Source organism: Vanellus vanellus (assembly GCF_965231255.1).
Source record: "Vanellus vanellus genome assembly, chromosome: 1".
Classification (NCBI taxonomy): domain Eukaryota; kingdom Metazoa; phylum Chordata; class Aves; order Charadriiformes; family Charadriidae; genus Vanellus; species Vanellus vanellus.
In genome coordinates, this window is record NC_138905.1 from 125,931,716 (window position 1) to 125,954,864 (window position 23,149).

General features: G+C 36.0%; 1 protein-coding gene across 2 annotated transcripts in view; it reads left to right on the forward strand.

Moving 5' to 3' along the window:
• The window catches only part of CASK (calcium/calmodulin dependent serine protein kinase), a gene marked incomplete at its 5' end in the record, with an annotated part of 227,731 nt that overhangs the window by 146,760 nt on the left and 57,822 nt on the right, over window positions 1–23,149 (forward strand). Inside the window, 3 exons of one of the 2 annotated variants that reach the window (XM_082494540.1) lie at window positions 1,105–1,188; window positions 2,767–2,881; window positions 16,475–16,596. In XM_082494540.1, coding sequence (XP_082350666.1) covers window positions 1,105–1,188; window positions 2,767–2,881; window positions 16,475–16,596 — 321 coding nt within the window. The remainder of the gene's footprint in view (window positions 1–1,104; window positions 1,189–2,766; window positions 2,882–16,474; window positions 16,597–23,149) is intronic. The other variant, XM_082494541.1, reaches the window with a different exon arrangement.

A 23,149-nucleotide genomic window follows, 5' to 3' on the forward strand; every position in this document is an offset into this window, starting at 1 on the left:
TGATTGAGTATGTAGTAAACACGGGTGATCTGTATTTACCTGCTTGTAATTTGACTTTTTCCTCACTTTGTGAGTTTACCCACGTTTAGATGCCAAAGCAAGGATTTCATTGAGGGGTTATTTTGGCAGAAAACTTTGCCATTTTTGTTGTTTGAGCAACTAAGCTGATTAGGCTTTTTAAAAAGATAATTCTGTAACATGAACTTGCAAGTTCTGCCTATATAGCATAGCACTTTTAATGTCTGTGGTGTCTTTCTGCTGTTGCCATTATTTGTTGAAAGACAAGCAAGGAGAGAGAAGATTTAGTTTGAGACAACTTTGTTTCCAAGCTTAGGCCAGCATTCTGTCAGTCAGTCCTCTCTTATTTTTGCCTACAATAAACAGCCTTCCCTGCTGACTCGGAATTTTTGTCTAAAAGTTTTATAGATAGCAGCCAAATACAGCATGAGACAGAGACAGCTTTACTTCTGTAGAGAGACTGAATTGCTTCTGCTGGTGATTTCAGTCTGATTCAGGAGGTGCATGTGATACACTTAATTAATTTAAAGTAAATGTTTATGTAGCTTCCGTGATGATTTGGAGCAGGGAAAGAAAGTAGTCAGCTGCTGCAAGTTCTGCCCCCACTGTCACCTGTTCATTGGCAAATTTTTTGTCTGCATCGACAATGGAGAATTCTTCCTGTAAGGTAGCACCTGGTGCCACCAGCCATCGAGCTTAAAAAGAGTGCTTGAACACATTGCTTCACTGGGATTTGTGAATCCCAAGAAGCAGAACTGCTTTGTGCTTACCAGCTTCAAAGTTCAATGTTAGCCACAGACTAACAACGCAACAGTAAAACAAAAGGCATGGGTCTCGCTACAAAGTGGGAAACAAAATTACAAAAAGAAAATATCCCTGGCCCAAGTTAAGAATTCTTTCAAAATATTTTAATCCCTCTCAGTTTCTTGAAGTTTTCCTTAAGTTGCAACAAATCCTCATTCCCCTTAGGATACTTACTAGCTGGTACATTTCTTGTCTAGTTTGTTATTGTCCAGAGAATATTAAGAGCTTGTATTTAATGTTTCTTTTGTTTTGGTTTGGTTTTTTTTGTGGGGTTTTTTTAAGGAAAGGGATCGCTATGCATACAAGATTCATCTTCCAGAAACAGTAGAACAACTGAGAAAATTTAATGCAAGAAGAAAACTAAAGGTAAAATAAATGTAGTGTTAAAACAGTGTAATTAGGTAACTTGAATTTTGTGTGATACTTTATACATTTTAAAAGTGGTAAGAGAAATCTGTGCTCTGAAGTCAGCAATAAAATAAAAACTTGAAAACAGACCCTCACAGTTGTTTATTGCAGTGATGTCTTGTTAAGGGTGTTTGTCCTTTTTTTCTTAATGCATAGTTTTCAAACTAAATTTCAGCACGAATTGTCTGGTATCAACCGAGGTGTATATATGAGGTCTTCGTCCTAAATTAATTCAGTGTAATATGAACTGGAGAAGAGAGAATAGAGCAATGGCTTCTGTTATTATTGTGTTACATTTATAATAAAAGGAACATAATGTTTCAATATCTTTTTTCAAGAAGAGCAAAGATGTATTCTTCAGTTTATCGCCTTTATGTTTAACTATATACAATATTATTTCTCAGCCAAGTTTAACATTTTAGCCCAAAACAACATGAATTCCCTTCAGTCCTATCTTAGAAAATTTAACAGAAACATTTTTAAATTCACCAAAAGGTTGAGAAAATTTTAACAGAAACAAGCAGCATTAGAATTCATGAGATTTTTTTTATAATTTGTAATAAAACACAGATATACATACTGAGTTGCTGCTTTGCAAAAGTTACGTGTAAGTGCAAAAACAACTGATGATTAGGATGCAACAGTTGCTGTAGTTCATAATAAATAGCACTTTCTCTTAGGTGGTCTGTATGTCCAGGTAATGCTTTCATTAAAATGTTTGCTAGTACATTCTAGAATATGGCCTGTTTTCCTGCTCTAGAAGCAGTATCAGGTCTTTCCCAGATTTCTTCCTGGGGAGGCCACTATATTTAGTCTCCTGAAAGCTTTTATACCTGTGCTATTTGTTTTCTACCATTTTATCCAAAGCGCTGTTCTGCAGAATGTTTCCTGAAATTATTTGTTGTCCGTTTTGCCTACTGATACAATTGTAAGACATTAAAACCTGAATGGTTAAACTGTAATTTACTTGAACAAGTAAATACATGTCAGACTGGATAACCATTTTTCTGGCTTTGTAGCTTCCCATGTAACACTCGTTCTGGGAGTCTGAGATTATTACATTTTCATATAGATATTTTATAGATGTGAAATATCCTAGTGCTGTCAGTGTCAGATTCTGACAATTTCTCAAATAACAACGCATTGTGTTACTCTAAAGAGTGAATTTTTATGCTTTCTAAGCCACCCAGTCTAGGTTGGAGGGAAAGAGAAATAAATTAGTTATTTTGTTTACATTGTACTATGGGACTGTCTCACACTTACTGTTTTTAAATGCTTTCCCATAAATAATTGTTCTCATTAGTCCCCTCACAAAGAATATATTTACCGTTTATTAGAGTAGTGTACAACCAGTTCTTCTGTTAGATATGATCAGTGGTAACAGCGAAGCAGTGCCGGAGACTGTAAAATTTATTTACTCTTCAATAAGAAGGTCAACACACAGGAGACCTCAGGAGATTGAGTTATCTAAGTTGTCTGGAAATGTTTCCTTATCCTTCTTTGTGTAATTTAGACTTTGTGGGTATTTTTATTCAGGGGGCAGTACTAGCAGCTGTGTCAAGCCACAAATTCAACTCCTTCTATGGTGACCCCCCTGAAGAGCTGCCAGACTTCTCTGAAGACCCCACTTCCTCAGGTATTTTAACAGAAAGTATATTTACTGCAGTCAACCTGTCTTAATTCTATATTGACTAGAGTACCAAGTGTTTACTAATTTCTCGTGATTTCATAAAGTTGAATATTAAGTTAACATTTAAATATGAAAGCATAAATAATTTTCGGTCATAATAGTGTTAGTGACTGGAGAAAATGAAGATAAAATATCTGCACAGTGTAAGTTTCTACAGAAATTCTGTCAGATTTTTTTATTTGTTGTATGTACATTTAATTATAAATAGAGTTATAACCTCATATTTCTTTTTATGTTGCTTGAGTGTAAATCTTATTGAAATTTTGTCTTGAATTCTTAGGCAGGAGCAAGGTTCTCATACCTTTCTAATAGTTATTTATAAAAAGAAACCATTGTATACAAGAGTTTCTTGACCTCCTGTTTTAGAGAACAGTATGATTAAGACGTCTCCTCTTTAAAGCACACTGGACAGTATTTCTGATACTGTAACCTGTAATCTTCAGAAAGAGACAAGGACATGTACTTCATGGACCTCCCAACAAACTTCAGAGGGGAAGATAATACCTTTACTGTGCTATGAGCACGTAGCTAGGCCTCCCAGGATGGTGGTCTTACTCCAAGCTGTCCTTTTGTCCTCGGCCCCGTATTCAGAAATTTAAATAACCTGGCAGTCCCTGTACTAACACAGCCCTGTCATAGTTATGTATCTTAATTTTGACAGAGCTTTATTCACAACATTTGCAGTGCAAAAGTCTGGGTTGGTCTCATCTGACCTAAAATTAGGATTTGGAATCAAATTAAATGAACTTTTAAGAAAAATCTAAAGCCCATAGGATTATCTCTTTTATTTTTCTAAACAACTAAATAGTAATGGCAGATTGTTTTAGCTATAACACTAACTTTACTAGAAGACAGTTCAGGAATTTACATGTGCTGAACTGCTGTGTGATAATTCTCTTTCCCAGTATTTTTATAGGTGAGAAAATGTCTTATCGATATATATTAAGTGTTCTTTTTCTGCTCTTTCATATAAGCAAGTAATTTTTATAAATTATTTCAATGTCTTTAATATTGGAATTGAGTGCAAGTTTTTTGTTGTTGAAATTCTTAAATGTCGCTTCTCGGAGTTCAAGTTTAAGTACTTAATTTAAAAGATTGCTTCGTCCTTAGAGATGCACACTGCTCATAATTTCCACAGAAGTGAATGGGAATCTCAGATCATTTCTTGCAAATGGGTAATCACAGCCTCATGGCTTAACTTCAGGCAGCCAGCTTTTGAATACTTGATGTACTTGTGAGTAAGGATCCATATATTCTTTTAAAGAAAGAATAAGTTGGGTTTATTTCAGCCAGAATTACTCGCAGTGCTTTAATTTTGTTTCCAGCTAGTTCCCCCATTTCAGTAAAACGAATAGGCCACCAACATGATTCGCAGTAGCAACTTTCCTAATCTAAAAACTGCAGTTCCTCTTTCCAGTTTCAGTCTCACATCAACAGGGCATGTGTCTTCCTCATAGGATGATGTAATTGCAGATATCAGTATAGAGCAAAGGTACGAGTTCTATTTTTTTCTGCTCATAGAATACATGAATCCAGTACATGTGTAAATTCTACAGAATATCTATGCTGTAGCCACCGTTATCTTGTGTTCATCTCTGAAGTAACTGAAACAATGGCTTGAATTGCTCAGGAAAGCATAGTTATTCTCTAAAATAGCATTGTTTGTCTCACTGATGGAGATCACAGTGATCAGGAAACCATACTAAGTGGGTAGGTTTCATGATGCTTCTCTGACCAGCTACGTTAGCTGATAAAGTAGTTAATATCTCAGGGTAAACACTGAGGCTTGCAAGAAAAGATACTGCAGTTTTCAGCTTCTGAAGTTGCTAGATACAGATATATATTCCGTTTCCTCTTCAGAAATACACTAATAAAGCTTTCAAGTATTTCTAGCTTGTAAACTGAACTAGTTTATAGGAATTAGACACAAAACTCTTGAATTGCAGTAGAAACTTTACTATCTTAAGGTTATTTAAGTTTCCTTCCTAATATCTCATAATGTTATTCCAGACCATAAACTCTAATGAAGAGCGTTTAATATTTTAAATGTTACTGCCTATTTAATCCTCCCATAAAATTTTGTGAAGCTTGCCATTAAAATTACATGATTTGTCAGAAATGCGCAAATGTGGAACCCCTACTGAGAAAAAAATGCAGAAATGTAAATGCTTATTAGGTTATGCAAATTGTATATCCTGGCCTCCTCCAGGTCTTTCTAATCACAGAAACAGAAGATTTCAGTTCTGTCTTTTTCCAGATAATTCTAGAAGTGTTTTTCCTCAGAGTTCAGTCACCCTGGGATTGCTGGACCCTTTGGGCATCATCTTATACTACCAGAGTAACAGCCTGGGATATGAAGGCACTCTAGGTAGCAAGTCAGATGACTTTCTTAGATGCAGAATCACAAAGGATATTCTCTTCAGAGAGCTTTCCAATGAGGGTCCGCAAATTGCATAACTAAGTTAGATGGGAATGAACACAGGTAAATTTCATTTAAAGTCAACCAGGCGTTTTTCTGTACATATCTTCCTTTCATTTGAACAGAGCGTGTTAGTAATTCTTGGTTCCCACAGCTTGTTCTGGGTGATCTATTTTCTCTTTTGTCAGCGACTGTCCTCTGAGGGACTTAATCCCGCTGTCATTCTGTTGCTAACAGACTGACTTGCTGAATTTGCAGGGAGTATGAGAAAAGCTTTTGAAATGTTTGGAAAAAATAGGTAATTATTTATTAAACTAAAACATTACTTTATTGCTGATAGGCTGTGTTCAGTAACTTCTTTAGTAAAGCCACTAAGCAGCTGAAATGACGAGCATCTTGCAAATGTGTTTTGCTAGAATGTAAAACATTTGCTTTTCAGGTTGCCTGTCTTCAAGACACTGTAAAATATCAATTTCCCAAAGCAGTGAATGTTTTGGAAGTTTTTAATATGCTGAAACAAATATAAATCAGAAGTTAGGAATCAGCAGCCCTAAAGGCTAAATCTGGCACATGAGAAAAATTGGGCCGGTAGAGAGTATTTGAAGTGGACCATGAAATTAATTAGGTGCTAGAGTAATTCACCATCAGTTTGCTCTCTGCTGCCCTTCCCCATCCTACTTCCTCCCCTCTCCCCCGCCCTCCCTGGCTCTCCTATCACCTGATTGCACACTAGATCAAGACAGAGGATTTCCTCTGCCTGGGTCATACGCTGACCATTTGTCCCCTAACAGGAGGACGGAGAGATGATTTTCAAGTGTTTTGTTAACAACACCTCAGGCTGAAGAATGAACATCACCAGCATAAAGCTTTCCGTTTTTCCTCCTTTTACTTCTTCAGTCCCCCATTCTGCGGCAGCCCAAGGAAAGGCTGTGGAATTGTTTGAAATTTTGACTCGGGAAGCCGAATTCAGGAAGACTATTTAGTTTACTTTGGAGTTTTAAGTAGATTCAGGATGTTTAGGTTTTTTAGGCTGCTGGTTAGAAAAGGCAATAAATTGAAGAGGATCTTTTATAACTTTGTATTTCCAAAAACTTTTTCGTAGCCACATTTCCAGAACTACTGAGTCAGTGTTAGAGTTAAGCCAGTGGGTAGTCCATAGCCTTTGGAAAAATGCATAATTTGTTTTTAGTTTAAAGCAAATCTTACTTTTTGGTTAAAGGATTTTCCTCTATAATGCCTGCTTGAATTGCTTGGTTTATAGCGCTCATATTCTGAAACATGACTAACAAGTTTCAGAATAGCTTTTTGCTGCAAACAGTTCTAAATTCCTGTAAGGTATTTTATAGCGGTGTGTTTCGGTTTAACCACAGAGAAAGTGCAGCAGCATATTTTATAACAGACTGACTGACCAAATGTACTTATTTAGCCTAGGCTAACATATAGCACTGCTGCAGTACTTCCTGAACATCTATGTGCTTTCTGAGCTCTGTGGTAGCAGTGTAAGGTGATGAGCATAGAAGCAACGCTTTTTGCACTGCACAGAAAGCCAGCATGTTAAGTCCGCATCAGTGTTTCTAGCTTGTTTTCTCAAATGGCAAGGCACAAATTTCATACGGCGTTTTTATAAATGCATTTTGATATTTTGTCTCAAGATTGCTGTATGTAAATTGAAATTTTCATTCTTTTTTATCTTCTTAGAATCTATACTGTCATATCAAATGAGAAAATTTTAACAGTATGAGATCTTGATTTTCAAATTTGAAAGTAATAATGGGAAAATAGCTAAATTTGATAGTCTTTCAGAGCGGGATTGAAAAGCAAACGTATGGCCAAGTTGTAAGATGACTGTTTCCAACATACATGGAACTAGCTTAACTCACAAATGAGTGAGTGGTTAGTAGTTTCATGGGATTTAGATTCCTTTAAATATGTGCAATATAAGCCCATATCTTAAAAACGGTCAGTCTCATCGACACACTTGTTGTTATGCAAAAGTTGTTATGACAACTTTTGTTGTTATGCAAAAGTTACCACTAATTTTGTAAATATTCACAAGGAGTATTGCATAACATCTTTAAGTATAAGTGCCTGGAAAAAAAAATTACATTCACCTTATAATTTACTGTTATTAATTCCTTATCTAGTATTACAGGTATAACTGACTACCAGTTTTGAGATCATGGGTTTGAGCGTTTCCAGTACTCCATTATTATCTTTATGATTTTTCAGCTATTTAATCTTTGTTCCGCTATGTTTAAATACAGAAACTTTTAAGTAGATAAAGTCACTGTTAATTAAAATTAATAATAAAGTGGTTGTATTTCTAAACGGTTCCCATAACTGTTCTCACTGAAACTTTTGTAAAAAAAAATTTATTTCAATATAATATGGCTAAATTTTAGTAAATATAAGTATATTAATTAATACAATGTTATGCTTTGTTGCAGTATGTTGAAATAATTCGTCAGTTCACGTCTTACGATATTCTTAATTGAAATAATTTTGTCCATGAGTTTTTTAAAGTAGTTTAACCAATGTTGGAAAAAGTCTGATGTTATAGGTACCTAACACTGCGTACATGTGCTGCCTCCCAATGCCAAGTGTTTGTTTTCCTCCCATCCCAGTCCACAAGTCCCATTTGCTTCCCACATAGAAACCATGTTAAAAAAGGGGGGGGGTGGAGGGTCTTGTCAGTTTGTTCATACTATTTTGTGGCTAAAATAGTGTGCTAGGTTGCAGCTTTATAAATCGCTTGTTCTGAAATCTTCATACTGTTTGTTGTTTGTCCAAATGCTGCCTTCCTACTAGGACTTCTAGCAGCAGAAAGTAGGTATCCCTTTGTTTTCCTTTAAGGCATATCATTCAGCTATGGTGTGTGTCTTTGCATGTTTAAAAATCAGCTTTCTTCTCTTCTCTTTGCTATTTTCAGTTTTAATACTGCCTGTTCAAGAAAAGTAGCCTGTATGTTGTTGACTAAATCTGTCTATAACTTCGAAAGTATAATCATCCAGAAGTAATATGATTTCCAGGGAATTCTGAAGGTTCTAGTTTAGAGGCAGTATTAAAATTACCTGATTTTTTGTTTTCAATATTTGCGACACAACTGAAATAAAATGTACTTTTCATTAAATTAATAAAGAATAAAATTATTTGGTTTTCGGTTTTGGTTCCAAAATTAATGTTTTCATGGGCTAATGGGCTTTTTTCTCCTAACACTAAACATATCCTGTAGTATTAGTCATATATTATTTTCTTGCGATACTCTTGCATGAACTTCGTTGATCATTCTGTGTTGGTGTGATACATGATATATGCGTATGCATTCTGTATGTGCATACACCTGATAGAAATAACTCTGCAATGTATGTCTCCTTAATGAAGGAATATTATTGACATGTAGGGGGGAGGTTCTGCTGCAAGTTAGCTGCATGCTTCATGAGAGACTGAAAGCAAAAGCACTTTTAAAACCTGCAGACTATACTAGACTGAGGAGAAGGTGTGAAATTCTAGACACTTTGATGCAAACCGCAACCATTTCAAAACCAACCAATTCAGCATCTCAAAATACAAGCTGTAAAAAGTGTTTTTTTTTCCTTCAGGTTTTTAAGATTTGTAGGCTAACAGTTCTTTTTCTGTCCTAGGTCAGGGCAGCAAGACATATGTCCATGTCTCCTTTTGTAATCAAAGTCATGGAATTTTTTGTTGCTGTTTGGTTCATTCTTTTGATCTTATAGATTGTGGGGAATGTTGTTCCCCATCTCAGAATGCCTGTCCAGTAATGTGAGAGTGAGAAATCAAAGGATTTATATAGAGAAGTTTTGCAACAGTATTCGTTTTATACAGTTGTAGAGAAAAAGAGAAACCTCATACAGATCCTCTGCCACTGGTTTTGGGTTTGTTTTTTTTGTACATAGAGGCTTTCTTCAGTAAACTTACTGACTGATAAGACGTGCTGCCCTCACATTGGTCAGAAGAGGGTTTCCATGTATTTTTGCCATAAGGAAGAAAGTGTCTAAGGAAGTAATAGGGAAGGACATTCATTTGTTAAAATATTTATTTATTTAGTTGCATGTTAATGTGTAGGTCTGGTCTGAAAAACAGTATCTTCTCTCTACGTATTTCTTTACCACGACACTAGACTGCCTTCTGTCAGTGAGAGATAACTGGGAAAAGGAATTGGCAAACTCTGTGTAAAGGTCCCAAGTATGGAGACAGGAGAAAGCTGGAGACATGCGTACACACTGTGCCCCTGTGCATGCAGATTAAAACAAAGACCATCTTCAAAATCAAGCATCAGTTTCTCCGCTGCCCCCTTCCCTCTCTTCCCTTCACCCCCTCCTTTTTTTGTATTTCTATATATAGTGCTCGCCTCTGCGTTTTTGCTTATGTTTGGGAACCTTCATCTCTTCTTTTCTCCTTCTTTTTTTTCCTCTTTCTCTCTGTTTTTATCTCCTGCACCTATTTGCTTTGGGGTTTGTCTCTGACTTTACATGGCCCTCTTTCCCTTCTTGTATTCCACAGGTATTCTTACCTTCTTTAATTTAGTTGTAAATCACAATACCCTTCCATCACACCAACTGCCTTCTTTCTGCAATATCACTGTAGTCTCTATAAACCTCCATCTTTCTAGTTCTCTATTTAGACATGTCCTGATTGTCATATACATGTATAAAAATATTATATAGTGTGTATATATATATTATTGCTGTCTTAATTGCTTCGCAGTAGCATTCACAGAACTGCATGAATGTAGCTTATTTGTAAATTTAGAGTGTCTAAACTTGATTGTTTGGTTTCTGTCCAAGAAGGAAGAAGTAATTAAACACTACCTAGCTCAAATTTGAGGAGGATAGAGTCCTTACTTGCCTTGTGTTTTAATTACACGGTTGTGTATATATGTGAAACATGTATCTCTTACATTATTTTAAACTATTATAGGCATGTATATGCACACATGCTTTGGCTGTCATATGCCCTTACAGAGATAGTTGCTCTGGAATATAGTGAACAGCAAAGAGCAACAAATTACTGTGTGAGGTTAGAGGCATCGCAACTCCAGTGATTCTTGCGGATGTAGTTTAAAGTGATGAAGAGCATCTGGTCCTCAGTTGGCTTTCTTTAATCTAAGAAGTTACATCAGCCCAAGTAGTGGAAAGGTCCCGTCTCTGTAAAGGATTCTTTTTTTTGCCTTTAATGGAAACAACAAATGTTGAGTGTTTTCTTTACAGGACCAACACGAAAGAGGGGTGTTCTTTCTTATAAATTTTTAACTCCTGTACACTACTACTAAGGCAAACATGGTCTTGTATCTAACACTGGCATAGTATTTTATAATTATGCTGATATTGAGCCTAGACTTCCATGTTTGGCTAAAGTGAACAGTTTTAAATGCATATGTGATTGTGATTTGAAAATTTCATTTGACAGACACCCCTTCATTTCAACAGCATTTTGATACAGTACTTAATTACCTAATGTGTTAAATATTTATGCCTTGTGGTTTTTTAGGGTATCATAATCACATGCTAACAAAACTACTGGAGGCACTAATGTATACAATTATCACTAAATAGGTCATTTAAGGGTATAAGTGTTGCTAGAGTCTTAAAACAGAAGCAAAGAATCTTTGTTTTATTTGTTATACATGAAACAAATAAAATCCATGAAACTTGAATCTCACATTACTGAGTTGGTAAAATTATCTCATTGTCACTTCACCAGATGTGCTCTGTCAGAATCTCACAATATTTATAAGATTTTTTTTTTCTGAAAATAACTGCAGTTTATAATAATGCCCATGCTTGCTTTTTTATGAGATTTTTGTCCAGTCACTTCATTTAGTCTGATTCTGATTCTAATATTTGGTCTCTCTAAAATCTGATGATTTCTGATGGTTTTTCTTCTGTCCTTGCTGTATGTGCTAGCCTCAGACCTCTTTGTGAACAAAGTGAAACATAAATCCTACCTTCTGAAATGTCTGTGCTTTGAGAGCCAGGATTGTTTTTCAATTTCATTTCCAGCAGCTGCACGCAAGAAGGCAGCCAAGAGATGAAGCTGGGAGAAATCAGCCTGTTGTAATTGTAGATTGACTGGCATAAGGACTGAATTGTGATATATAGAGAAATTGCAAATAGCAGCTAAGCTTTGGTTAGTAATTTAAAAACCACTGTAAAATCTTCAAGGCATAGTTACTTACCTTTGTATGCAACATATAATTGAAAAGCCGATCCAAATTAAGGTAGCTTATAAGAATGAAGAGGATTGAAATGAGTTGTTGGTCTCAGGAAATTATTTTTATACAGTTCTACAAATCTAAGAGGTTTAGATTTTGTCAGTGTCCCTTTAATAAAAATGTGCTATTATTATAATGGTGGTTGTAAGGTCTTCTGCAGAGTCATTTCCTGCAATACTAACTGCAGGAGATTTGCAAAAAGGTCATGGTTTTATAGTTTTGTATTTAAACAAGTTCAGGCTTCCTTTAAGTTTTCATTGCTCAGAAGAGGGTTTATGACTGACCAAGACTTAATTGCGCATTTGTAATCTTCAATATTAAAAAAAATAAAACCAAGAATTCTGTTACCCTCTCTCAGAATGTGTTTGTAGCCAGAATGTAGTCTTTCTGCTTTGCAGCAAGACCTAAGTCTTCTTACCTGAACACTCTTTTAGTCATATGCTGTCGCAGATCACTTCTGCATGAAAAGAAGCTAGTAATTCTCTGTACTGCCTCCTGCATAAGAGGAAGTCGGTTGCATCTGCCTTGTTCGCAGAAAACTTGCAGGAAAAGCAAACTTTTGTGGTGTTCCGTGGTGGGAACATATTACTATCGGAGAATATGTAGACAATTCTTGGAATATTGCGTTAAAGATTTCTTTTAGTTTATTCTCAGTTGTTTTCTTTTATTTTCTTCTCTCCTTTTCCAGGGAGTAGTAAGTAACTCCTACCTACCTCTAAAGTTCAGTTTCTCTAGGAAAACCAGCTGTTCCGGATTAGAATAGCTAGATGCCAGGATATAGTAACAGCACTCTATTTTACCAGAGTTTTGTCTGCTTGCAACTTGATGAACCAGTGTCTGTACCAACTTCAGGTGGTACTAAGGGGACTCTATGAAAACTGCACAGACTCTAGAGAAAGAATTCAGCTGTAAAAGAGAACTATTTCTGAATGGCCATCTCCATAAATGAGGTAACGGAACCTGCAGGAAATACCTATGCTAACTTTCACTACACACTGGGTGACGAAGTAATCCCAAGTTATTGCCTTATAAAGCAAATACGTCTAACAGACAAATAATTGATCTGCCTCAGTAGGCAGAAAGCTGTTCAGTCGATCTCCATGTTCTTAGAAGCAATTTGGTATGATCCGTAAGAAGTCATTCCACTAACTATAAAAACATTTCACGTACTAATTCTGTCTGCAGAGCACTGTCGTAAGCGTTCTGGCTTTTTTTTTTTAAATATAGTGAGAGGCCATGGTTTCCGACTTTTCAGACTTATCAGCCCCAAGGGAACTACAGATAGTTGCAGCCATCCTTTCTCAAATATTCTTATGGGAATACAAGAAAGACATGGTTGTGTGCGTGGCCCAGAATATCACTGCTCATTTGCACACTGAGAACATATATGGATCCACAGTTAGCTCAGTCTTCTCACAGAACCATGTTTGATGCAGATTTTGTTACTATTACTGTGGAGAAGAGTCTTCTACTTGTATCGCTGGAATTGCAGCCTTTCCTGCACAATCGTATGTGTATATATTTTTATAGTAACTTAAGGTGCAGGGTGAGATTCATCTCACCTAAGTGGTTTGGGGCCACTTGAAAGTTCTGTGGCAGAAAGCAACATTTTCTAATAAAGTTTACTTTAGTGAGTCTTAAAAAACAAACTAACAAAGCCAGTCAAGTTAGTCAACTTCCTTTTTTTTCCTGGCTTCTTGATAATTATGCATCATTCTAATTTTTATATTTATAGATGCTGTCTGTAACTGCTAGAGGCCATGAGACATCTGAGCTTTTCGATTGTATGACTGTATAATAACCCACTTAAGTCCTTCCTTTATTATCTATGCTGAGGCTAAAATGGGCGCATTTTCAATGAAGAAGAGAGATTAAATCTTATTTCTAGTGGGTACGAGCTTTAATTATAAATATTGAGTGCTTTTACACTTTTCCCAAAGATAAGAAATTTAGCTTTAATATGATAGAATATGAATCTTTTTAGGGAAAGGTGTGCTGTAAAGATTGGTTAATTTTATTTTATGTAGTATCTTTTATCTGAATTTAAAACTCTTCAGAAAGATACTCTTAGACGTTACCCAGATGTCTGTAACACAGTTTACGGCTTCGCAAAAATGCCTGTAGAATTGTTCTATCACTTCTTTTATGCAATAAAATGCTGTCAGTATATTGCTGCTATGCCATTTTCTCATGCAGGTGCCTGTTATTTATAAATGCATGAAAGACATGGTAGTAGATACAGCATAAGATTGTAGGTAAAAAAATCATGAGGTAGAACTGTGATTTTGAGGGATTAACAAAGTCACCGTACACTGAACTTCTCACCAAATTTGTGAAGGATATTCTTGGAAACTTTTTTTTACAGCCGTCTATTCAATGCAAACAATGGACAGGAGAAAAAAGATCTAACAAACAAAGCTTAACATTTTGGAATTCCCAGATATTCAAAAGTAGTTGAGATGCAAATATTTAAAAATGCTAACTTTTATTTCTGTTTCAAAGACCTCAAAGTATTCCACAAAATAAAATTCCCGCGGTAAGTAATACTGTTAAATAAATAATGTGTTGGTCCAGAGCATTCAGTGTTTCACAACAATACAGCACTGCAGACAACTTCGAACATACTTCTCATTGCTTCTGGTTTCAGCTCAAGTTTTAGTGGTTAGGAGCAACATTGAGCAGTATTCGAGACTCTTAAGATATCCAGGCCTCTGAAGGGAATTGTCTCTTGACTTTTCCTTAAAGTAAACACTCTGAATACACAAAAAGGGCTTTGAACCCAGAAAGTGAAGTTTTGTTAGAAAAGAAAATAATTAATTTAAACTCTGAGCAAGACAAGAAGAGAAATAAAAGAGAATTCTAACAGATTTCCTTCTGCCAACTGCGTCCTGGAAAGTCAAGCACATTCCTTCAGGCTTGAAGATCTCAAAGTTCATCAAGCTTTAATTGACATACTGAAAAAGTTAAAAGAAACTCAGAAACTTATGTCCCTACGTAATGTTTTTCCTCCTTGTCTTTGAGGCTTAGCTGTGATCTCTCCATGCTCTTACCAGCAGATTCCTAGTCCCTGTATTTTCTGAGGATTCCTGCTGTGTCTCCCAGCATGGAAGCTGTGGCGCAGGCAGAGCAATATGGACAGTTCCTTTTGGCTGAGCGTGTCATTCGTTATTAAAGATGGAACATTTTTTTCTTTTCTTCAGTGCACTTTACCCCATGCAACTACGATAAGGCAAACCATTTTATTATTTTTTTTTTTATTTGCTGACCAGCCACCACTTTTTTAAAGGAACTTAAATTAGTATATCAGTTGGAAATAAGTAGTCAGGCACGCTTAATGGGAGAGGACTAAGTAGTCTTATTCTTCCTGAGCCACGAGTTGAGAGTGAAGGGAATATTGCGGTTCTTAACCTTGGTGTACAAAGCACTGTGAGGAAAATCCTAGGTTGAGATTTGCACTAAATGTGATGCAAGAGTTTCTGGACTTTTAACTCACTTGTCCTTCTAAGCCATGAGGTCACAAGTCTTTTTATATTAGGTTTTGTGTATTTTGTTATGTTTATTCCAGTTTTTTGAGGTTTTCAGAGAAATAAGTGAATTTAACTTGTTTCCTTGTGTTGTTAAGAGGGGGTTGGGTTATTTGTTTTTATTACGTTCTGGAAATGCAATAGATTACAAAAGGGCTTGAGTTAAGGGAGGCTGGTAAGGATTGTTCATACAGTGGAGGGTGGAATTTCAAGGAATGTAGCGATTTTTTAGATATTATCTGTCTTGACAAAAGGAAGAGTAAATGAATAAGTAAACAGAATAAACATATTAAGGAAAAATTAGTGAAATACAGAATGTGTAGAATTCTGTACCCAGAATTCAAAATTTATTTATGAAAAAGCATTCGGCAGGTCACTGTCAGACACCACCATTTTTGCAGACTAACAATGGATATGCTACCATCTTTCCAGATGCTTATACTACTGTGGAAAAACTGAAGACATGGGCTATGGGTGTTTAGATAAGCCAAGGTTAGCATTCTAGTAGCGTATACAAGTGTCAGCCACCACTGATAACTGATTTTTAAAACAAATTGTTCCACAAGGAACCAATATGGGCTGGTTTACTATGGATTTGTGTTGTGATTCTGTATCCTCCCCTGCTGTGATACTCTCCTCGTGGGCTTCCACCTTCCATAATACCTCCAGTTTCTCCTTTTTGTGCCCATATCCCTCGCTTCTCTTTTCACCCTCATGCCATATAAAAATCATCCCCGTCTTCCCATCGCCCAAAGCAATCCACTGGTCAAAAGGAAGCAAGTGCTATAACTGGGTCTGAGATAACCAGGCAAGCAGAACAAATGGAACAAAAAACAGAGCTCACGTTACAGCCTTTTTTTCTCCTCCAGAGGACGCAGCAGTCAGGTCCTTCTCTCTCTTCCCTCCTCTATACAGATGCTGATTTTTAAAGAATTTGTGAGAGCTTTGGTTCTTTCAAATTTTTACTGGTACGGAATATGTATTTGATTAAATTGGCCAGCAGTTCAAAAGTTGAAAAAAGAGAAGGTTGGGGTGAGAATGCTGAGGACAGGCAGTTGGGCAGATAATCCAGGTAACTTCATAAGACATCATTGGAAACCAGGCTAAAATAGAATAATGCCAAGCTTAATAAAAACAGGTTTTAACCTCTCTTCACTTAAACCATTTCTTATGTATAATTACACCATATATGGGCACTGTTGACATACATAAAGTTTATTCAGTGAGTTTTCCTGTAAAAATTCCTGCTTTTTAGAGTTCCTGTTCCAGCTGTACCAGACGAAGTGAAAGTTTCCTTTTCCAAAGTTCAGTTTACCATGAGTCTTTGCCTTATTGATTTTTATTCTTTCTCTTTTTTTTTCCTGTTCATTGCCCCATAGGAGCAGTCTCACAGGTGCTGGACAGCCTGGAAGAAATTCATGCACTTACAGACTGCAGCGAAAAAGATTTAGATTTTCTTCACAGTGTTTTCCAGGATCAGCATCTTCATACACTACTAGATGTAAGTTTTCTGGGACAAACAATTTGAATGCGTTTCTCTATCTGTTCTTTATTGGATAATATTTTGTTTTATCCCGAATATATTCTCTTTTTCTGTTTCATACCAAAATGAATTTATTTAGGTGTGAAATGTAACAGTCAACTAGCATTTTTACACAAAAATACATTTTAGGACTGTACATACAGAATATTTTAGAATATGTAAGTGCTTAATGACTTGGCAAATACAGCTTTGCTTTAAAATAATTTATCAGAAAAGGCTTTTTTCTTTTGATACGGCCTGCATTTTATTTTTTTATTTTAAATGTGAATTGTAACTTTATAACTGTACAGATTCGTTCCTTTTTTATTATTTTAAAGTAATGTAATAATCTTAGACCAGTTTTATGCATATTCTTATGAGTATGACATTTTTTGTGTGAAATACCTATGTATGCCTGTCTCTGTCCTATTCTTGAGCACAGTCTGTAATAGGCTCAGTCATTTATATCTGTATTATTCTGTGGTCCATGAGAGCTATTAGTCCGTAAGACAGCAGTGGGTGTTCCACAAGGAAGTGTGCAAAAATTACAAAGCTGCAAGATAAAGGCTAATGCCTCCTGTTAGGTATAATCAGGATCTGGTTCCCATTTTTTCACTGCCTATCTGTAAGCATAGTTCACTGTCCGGCTACACGTACAGCTGTGATACCAGGTGGTTGATAGATTTTCTTTTATTTTTTCTTCCAGAAATATAAAGCGCTCTATTTTGCAAAAATAATTTTGCAAAGCAAGTAGTCTGGTGTTTGAGAGAAAAAGCCTTGCATGCTGCTTATCTTTCCGTGCCTTGAGGGCTTCCTGTTTTCAGAGTTTCTTCTTATCTTGTCACATGCAGAAGTCCTGTTTATATTTCCCAGTAGTTTTTAACTGCGAAGGTCTAACAAGCAAATACATTGTAGTTTCGGCAAAATCACGTGAATTTGGGAAAACAAACATATAGTTTTGAGGTAGAAGTATTTGCTGAGTTTCAACTCTCTCAAAAAATAGGGACCTTCAGCATCACTGCAGGCTAATGCTCCATCCCTCACCATCTGTAGATGATTTCTTAGAATTTGTTTAGTGACTGGTGAATAGTGGGCCACCTGGATTCTGTGCATCCTTCAACTTTAAAAGATTCAAATTCACACGTCCTTCCTTCTGGAAGAGGACTCCGCTGCAGGGTTCTGAACTGGCCCGCATGGGAACATAAGCCTTCTGGTAAAGCTTCCCCAACAAGGTGGCTGCCTGTATGACTCAAGAGACCAGAGATAGTTAGCTGTTTAGTGATGAGGGCATTACTCTGGCACAAGATTATACAGTTCTTCAAATCTTTGTTCTTGATAACTGTTTATGCATTTTACGTTAAACTGTCATTGGATAAAATGACACGAAGCATGCAGGAAGAAGGAATTAGGAGCTCACGACTTCCCTCAACTGCATCTCCAACAACTCATCTTGCAATTTGCATTAAAATATGACTCTCTTTTTTTCCCAGTGTAAGATCACGTAGCTTGTGTTCCAAATGCTTAAAGTGCTCTGTCTTTTTGTATTGCATGCTGCAGTATAGAAAGGTGATCAGATCATAAGAATGAGAAATAAAGATCTGGACAGGGAGGGAATAACATGAGTTTAAGAAGAGCCAAAACACTTGTGTCTCTCATGCGGGGAAGGTTTTAGATACTTATTAAGCATTATTATGTTGTCATATAACTCTTGGGCTTTGGTAAACCAGAGGACCTTAGTTTAATAGTTTTGCCATATGACGGGTCTACCAGACATTAACTCACACTTCTGCAATGCTTTTGCTTTTTTCTGTTCTTTACAGTACCGGTCTGGTTCTTAGTACTTCACTAATGATCTCATATTCCTGTAATGGTCTGCTGTAGCTTTTTAAACAAGAAAAAACTGCAATGAATTCATACCATTTTGCTATTCTTTTGTTTAAAAGTCACGGTCATTCTCTTAGACAGAAAGGGATACATTTAAATGCACACTATAATAACATATTTGATGATCTTCAAGGTCCTTTCCAACCTAAACCATTCTATGATTTTATGATTTGTGAGAAAAAATGCTATCAAAAAGCATTTTTGTTTTAGTATGCTATGTGGAAAGGGGATGGTAGAATCTGCCCAAAGATACTTTGATTATAATAATACAAAATGAAATTCGAAAAGATTGCAATGTCAGGAAATACATATTTGAAAGACTGAAGCCAGTTACAGACAGTATTATTTGAAAGGGCAGCTTTTTTATTTCAGTAACTTGAATGTGGGAGATTGATTTCTGTTTATGCATTGATACTATTCCAGTTTCTCTCGGAACTCTGCAAAAATCATCAGTTGTACTTGGATGAAATTCTGTCAGGGAAACTGTTTATTCGTCTCAGAGTATTTGGGTTTAATGAGGCCAGCAGAACAAGCCACCTGTAAAGCGTTATATTCCACTAAGTAGGAATTTTGTAATCTGTTGTGAAGTTGTGGCTGTTACTTTGCATTGAAACTACTGTTCCTTTTCCTTGGCCTCTTTCCACAGTTAAATTTGTTCTCATGTTCCTACTCTTTCTCAGGAGTTATCCTTATTTTTAGATTAGGCATGTGATGATAGTTCAGTACTGCTGCTTAAATACCTTCTTTTGCTTCTGGCCTAACTCTTTTTCTGAAAGCAAAAAAAAGAAAGGACAGGTTTTGCGTTAAGAGTGCAAGTTACCCACGTGGTGTTTGTTTCAGGTAATATAGATCACAAAATAGAAGTCCTCTTTCTCAGTAATTCATTGACTTCAGCGTTAAGAGGACAGGGACCTCTGAAGGCCATAGAAAGCAGGGTTCCTATCACCCTATTGGTTGTTTTTAATTGATTCATTTATATATATCTGTTTAGATAGCTGTCTTAAAACTATCTTCCACTTGGGTTCCGAAGCGGTTCAAAACAAGGGGGAGAAATGTGCCAACTACTTAAAAAGTAATTTATATTTAATCTGCGTCAAATCCTCCAATACACCAGCATATCCTGATGTGGTCTTATTGAATAGTTTCATCATGTGATTTTTTTGTAATTTTACAGAATCCCTCTATTGTGTTGAGTGGCATTTTCCTGTACAAAATTTACACAATCCATTATTAAAAACTTGGATTTTGTTTACTGTGGAGAGGAAAGAACAGGGTTTTCTAGAAACAACCGTTTAGAAATATTCACTACCTTAAAAAAATTTATTGTTTAATAATTGACCTTTCTTGTAAAGTAAAAGCGTAACTTTGGGTTGGACAGATTTTTTTTTTTTTTTTCACACTTCTGTTAGAAATGTGATGATCAGAATTTTGGTGAATGCTGTAGGGCATTCCTGTGTGTGACTTAGAACTGTCTGGGTTTATGCCTATATAAAGCTTTATAGATTGTTTCATTCTGGTATCCAATTTAAATAATAAAGAATGTAATAAAGTTAAGTAAAGGATATAAATAACCCTACAGAAAAAGAGAGCTTAATTTAAGTACTGAAGCAGTTTTTATTACTGCTGACAGATTTTTAGAAGCCTTATAAAATGCTTTGATTAAGATATTTTTATTGACTTTCATGAAAGATATCCTGGGAGGCATTGCCGTCTTGTATCAGCAGTACTGATAAAGAAGTTGAAAGTAAATGTGAAGAGGTTACTAACTGTGGAGACATTACCTATTTTCTGTATTTTACTTCAATGATTATTTGTTTTGAAAAGTGTACTGGGGCTCAAGGCTGTGCCTCACGGGGAAGATCTTTACATTGTTTCATCTCTATCAGTGCATCAAAGGAGGTTAGGTTTGCTAAAATGTAAAACCAGAAGCTGCTATTTATGTAGCTGCCTACATTGTAGGAGACAAGAAATCTTTCTTCTGTTGAGTCAAGTAGTTTGGTCACCTCTCCAGGGAGGCTTTCTGTGGGTGATTCTGAATGCAGATGTCGTTCGATTTACAAGTGAGATTTTCACTCAGAAGGAGAACAATATCAGCTTTTGTGTGACTGGGGCCTCTCTATGCTACTGGCTTTGTCTGCGTCTGTCTGTCCCGAGTCAGATAGTTCTCCAGGCTGATATCTTTTGGCTGTTAATTTAAGAAGTTTGTTACATTATTTTCATAGATGGAATCGTGAAGGTAAGTGTTGTTATTTTTGCAAGTATATCTGCAATAGAAGCGTTACAAACTTTGAAGAAAGTTTATTTTACCTTTTGCTGGCGCAACGCATTACACGTGTACGGTTTTAACTAAATGAGATTAAATGAATTTTGGAGTAGCTATATGTGTCACATCTACATGTGTAGCCACTTCTTCTCTTTAGAGTTTAGTTTATATTTATAGGGCATATATTTAAGGCATACTGATTTTTCAGAGAATCTTGCTTTTGTGTCTGTTATCCTTTGCTGCTAACGGTAATGTTTCAAAGGAACATGCATCCATGCACACTTCAGAATTCCCTTAGTATTTCTTTTGAGCTCAGTCATCCAAACAGATTTGGTCCTGAAGTCCAGACTTTTAAGGAAACATATTTTCTCTTTTGCTAGAAAGAATGTTGTTGGACCTCAGTTTAGCCTCTTACATGGTTGGCTAAAGCTTTCTACTGGATTTGTTTGGGTTTGTTCTGTTTACCCTCTCAATGTTGGATGTTGGCACAGTAAATTTGAATGTCTTTTGTAAGAGCATCCATTATTCAGCAGTGTCTAGCCATGGCTGATACTATAGTTCTCTATTTGAAAATGTTTTAAGCTCTTCATACATTTATCCCTGATTTGCTCTTTTCTGAGACAAGGGTATTAATTTAACAATTCTTTTATCCTTTGGAAAAAAAGAAAGCAAGAGAGATTTTGATTTCTGTGTTCAGGATGCTTTCATTTCCTTCTTCCTTTCTTTTAAATCATGAATAGACTGATGGCATATATATCATGTGATATAGAAAATAAAGTAGAACCAGCAGCTGTGTATAAAAAGCTTAAATAATTTCATGAACCACCTAATTTTTCTATGTTTTGATTTGAGTAAGAATGGCTTTCTATGTGAATCACACAGCATGGTTCAAGTTTGTTGGATCAACGTTGGTCCTTAACCTCTAGAATACTGATTATGTTAAAACTAATAAGTGGAACGTGTTTTTGTGAAACATGAATGTGTTTCTTTTGCAAAAACAGATCAGAAAGTGTATGTGTGCTAGGTGTCTTGCTAAACTCCCTCAGAACATGTTATGCCTATGTGAAATAATCCTTTCTCATTTTTAAAACACCTTGTTTTCCTATTTTTAATTAATTGATATGTTTGTAAGACAAAAGCAAATGGAAAATATTTGTTAAAAAAAAAAACCAAACAAAGAAACTATGTTGGCAGGAAAGCACCTTGCTATTTGGGGAACCAAGTCTGGCTTTCATCCCAGTCCAGCAGAGGCAGCATGCTCAGCCCCAGGGAGTGGGAGGGACTGTCTCACACTGCAGTGGAAATTCCTTTCCCGAGTAGTGTAGAAGAACATTGACCAGGCCTTAGGGAGAACTCTTTGAAGAATTCCTTCAGCCGGTGGGCTGGATCATCATCACCAGTGCAGTATGCTTTTTCTCTAAAAGGTAACTTCTCTGGAAGGCCATATCTGAAAGAATACTAAGAGCGGAGGCTATTCTAGAATTTCTTCTGCATTATTTCATACTCATTCTCTAAAATACCTTCCATTTTCCACTCCCTTCATATCTCTGCATTTCATTTTCTGTGTTCCTGGGATGTGTAGGTCATGGTGCTAGTCAACATCATCTCATTGTTTTCTTGTTCTTCCTATTTCTCTGCCTTACAAATTTATATAGCGAATTTGTCTTCTACTTAGCCTTCTGACCAGAAACCATTTTTGTTCCGTGTTTTTATAGTATCTTATAGAACACTGATATATGACTGGGTCTCAATACTAATACAAATAAGAGCTAACAGTAACTTTTATATTGATTAAGATTCATTTTTGAGAAATTTATGCAAAATTCTGGGTCAAATTGCATGACACTGGTAGCTGCTTTTTGCATTTAACCCATTTGCTTTCTAATGTTCTGTAATTTCTGAGTATTTATAAGCATAGTACTGATGTGGTGAATCGTCAAGTGAAATTCAGCTTAATAAAGTATGTACTTTAAATGAGAATTGTACGGTTTAGCCCATTCCTCTTGACCTAATGTCATATCCTCTGTGTCAATGGTGTGTTATTGTGAGTGTTTGTGCAAGCATGTGTGTCTGTGCACCAACATATCTTACTCCAAAAGCATAAATCCACCTGATTACAGTGTATTTTTATGTTACCGAGCTCTGATCTATCAAAGAACACTACAATTGTATTCCTGACACTTGTAGAACTTATAATTAACTTCACCAATATTGTTTTGAGGTAAAGAGGATCATTTTCCTATTTGACTTTCTACATTTTCTTCACTTCTTTTTATGTTAAGTGTAGTTCAGATTAGTTTCAATTCCTTTTTAACCATGAGGGTTACCTGTTGGGTTTTTTCTCCTTTTAAAACTTCAGATTCTCGGTTTTATTATTTCTCCAGG